At 31.1% G+C, this 2,672-nt stretch overlaps 1 protein-coding gene across 1 annotated transcript; it reads left to right on the forward strand.

Annotated features, from left to right (window-relative positions):
• Positions 1 to 1,206: 1,206 nt before the first annotated feature.
• LOC107058650 (uncharacterized) lies at positions 1,207 to 2,403 on the forward strand. The gene is made up of 2 exons (XM_015304619.1): positions 1,207 to 1,235; positions 1,986 to 2,403. The coding sequence occupies exons 1-2, from the start codon at positions 1,207 to 1,209 to the stop codon at positions 2,401 to 2,403; spliced, it is 447 nt and encodes a 148-aa protein (XP_015160105.1).
• Positions 2,404 to 2,672: the final 269 nt, after the last annotated feature.

A 2,672-nucleotide genomic window follows, 5' to 3' on the forward strand; every position in this document is an offset into this window, starting at 1 on the left:
AGTCTATTTTTCCTATGTCTCAATTCTTGTATTTTTGCTATAATTATTTCAGTAAGTTTTTGTTTGTATTCGTTATTCTCGTTATTCATTGTTTCTTTCAATATTGAATATATTTATATTCTATTTTAGATATATTATTTATTAATTGATCTAATTTGTCGTTATCAATTTTTGTGATATTGAGTTGTTTATATTCTGGATATAATTTGTTTAATTTTTTTCTTATTTTTCTTAACTTTCTACTAGTATGTCTCTTCTTATATTTCTTTTCATCCATAACTCTAATACCATTTTTTGGGAGTACGGAATTCATCAGTGCGGAATTGCTTTATTTAATTTTATTTTATTTGACCTTTTGGTAGTGTGGTAGATAGTGTGGTAGGTGAGGATTATGTTGATGCACATCCAATCATTTAACAAAACACCATCGAATATCTTGAGAAATATGAAAAAGGAATAATGAATCCTCTAAAATGCGACATATTGACCTTAAAACAAGATATATAAATTTTTCATGCAGTTCAAACCAATTTGAGAGAAGAATTAAAAATTGACGAAGAACTGACTTGAAATTAAAAGAACCAAAAGAGTAGACCGAACTTGAAACAATAAATTGGTAAGAAATTGTTTTGAAAGAAGATGAAACATTTTGTTGAGCAGAAGGTGAAAGCTAGAAGTTTATTTAAAGCATGAGTGAAATTTCTTGAGAAAAACAATTTGGCATTTGTGTTTGAAATTTTACCACGTGGAGTGAATTTGTGGACAAGTACAGTAAAATATACAATAAACTACAAAAATTAAATTAAAATAATTGTGTAAAATGACAAATATACCCTTAAAGATCTCTCTTGTATCTGGATGTCCCATTGAAAATCTCATTCTTCTCTCTTCTCCAACTTTCTCTTTTCATTCAAAGCTCCTCAACTTTCTCGATGAAGCATCAATGTGAATTAAATTTTAGAACAGTAGTTACAATGGATAACAAGGTAAGAAAATTTATGTGAATTAGTGCAGGTGAGATTCTTTTATGAAGCAAGCTCACTCACTTTTTCTGAACCTCCAAAACTATATCTAACTAAAATTTATCCCAAGAATCCTAAATTCAAAAAAAAATTAGGCGTTCTTATGAGGTTTGTCCTGGTATAATATCTTCATCAAATGCACAACCTTCATTGATATTTTGGGAACGACCCTAGATCCGAAAAGATGGGCAAATTGATGCAGACGTTTTTATGGTTATGGATATTGATTATTACAACAATGTGAATCCAAAAAAATGAAAAAAAAATAGAGTAGCAGAGGGATAATGTTCATCTTGGTCTAGAAGAACACCCCGTTGAATAAAAAAGACAACATGAAGAAAAATATACCTGGGGTATTCTTCTGTTACTTTACTACTGAAGATAAGAATTTTTTTTGGTCAAGAAAAGAGAACAAACATTGTTGGACTGATTAGGAATGGAAAATGAAAGGCCTTCTGGAGTTTCATTCTAACAGTCAAGATATAGTTACCATTTTGCCCTTATATAAAATTAAATTTGTCGAAGTGTCAGTGGTCGTCCTAGGGATGGCTTTTCTATATAGTAGTAATATCATATTTTCAATAAATTTGATCCCAAAACAAATTAGGAATGCAATTTATTAAGTTTCACATTAACTATTAACAAATATTTTAAAATTCACATCTGAAATAGGAATAAAATTTATTAGTTTCCCAAATATAAAGACCTAGGAATAGATTTTATTAAATTCCCATAGAAATTAGGAATATGATTTATTAATTTTCCAAATATAATGAACTTGTAATACAATTAATTAATTTTTCAAAATAATGAACGAAGAATACAGACTATAAATAAAAGTATGATGTCAATCAATGTCTCATTATTCAATTAACTTTTTCTCCACATTGACTCTTTCAAAGCTTCCTCCGATGACTAAGGCTGATGCCGCTGTCTCTTTATCCCACTGACAATTGTAACCAGCGACAACTTCTACAATGATGGTATACCTTCGGACCCATCGTTGCCGCTAGGAAGCTACATTGATGTTGAGTTGGATGTTAGGGTAGAGATCACCACATCAAACAACAGTGATGTACCTAATGAAGGGAAGGTGTTTGATGTAACTCGGAGTAAGTTGCAGATTAAGAGAAAGATTATCCCCATATGTCGAGTGAATCCAGATAGGCTGAAATGGTTGCCAAATAATTGGACATTTGAAACAAAAGTCCGTACCGGTGGACTCAGTGTAGGACAAAAAGATAGATATTATTTTGAACTGGTGTCCGGGAGTAAATTCAGGTCAAAGCCTCAAGTGGATGATTTCCTGAAAACAGGTCGCAAGAGGAAAAAACATGACCCTAACTGTGATGCTGCTACACCATCTGAGGGAAAAAAATAGAAGAAGAGTAGATCGAAATGGAAAAAGAAGAATGTTGATTAATTGCCTCAATTAGTGCAGTAACTAGTCAAAAGAAGTTGTTTTACTTTCTCCAGCATTTTATCCATCTTTCGTAGTTTAACTTAGTTGCTATTTTGTAGGAGTTAGTTCTTACTTGAAGTAGTTTATTCAACATGGAAACATGTGCAAGTAGTTGTTGAAATATATGCTATAGTTGTTGCATTTTTCTTGTATTTAAGCACCGTTTCAATTCAATGAAGGATTATCTT

This window comes from Solanum tuberosum, unplaced genomic scaffold (genome assembly GCF_000226075.1).
Source record: "Solanum tuberosum cultivar DM 1-3 516 R44 unplaced genomic scaffold, SolTub_3.0 scf00564, whole genome shotgun sequence".
Classification (NCBI taxonomy): Eukaryota; Viridiplantae; Streptophyta; class Magnoliopsida; order Solanales; family Solanaceae; genus Solanum; species Solanum tuberosum.

Bases quoted from the DNA above. Each gene is read 5' to 3' on its own strand.
- LOC107058650 (XM_015304619.1), top strand. From the start codon at position 1,207: ATGGGCAAATTGATGCAGACGTTTTTATG. The intron at 1,236-1,985 runs GTTATGGATATT...AATTGTAACCAG, and splicing joins TTGATGCAGACGTTTTTATG to CGACAACTTCTACAATGATG.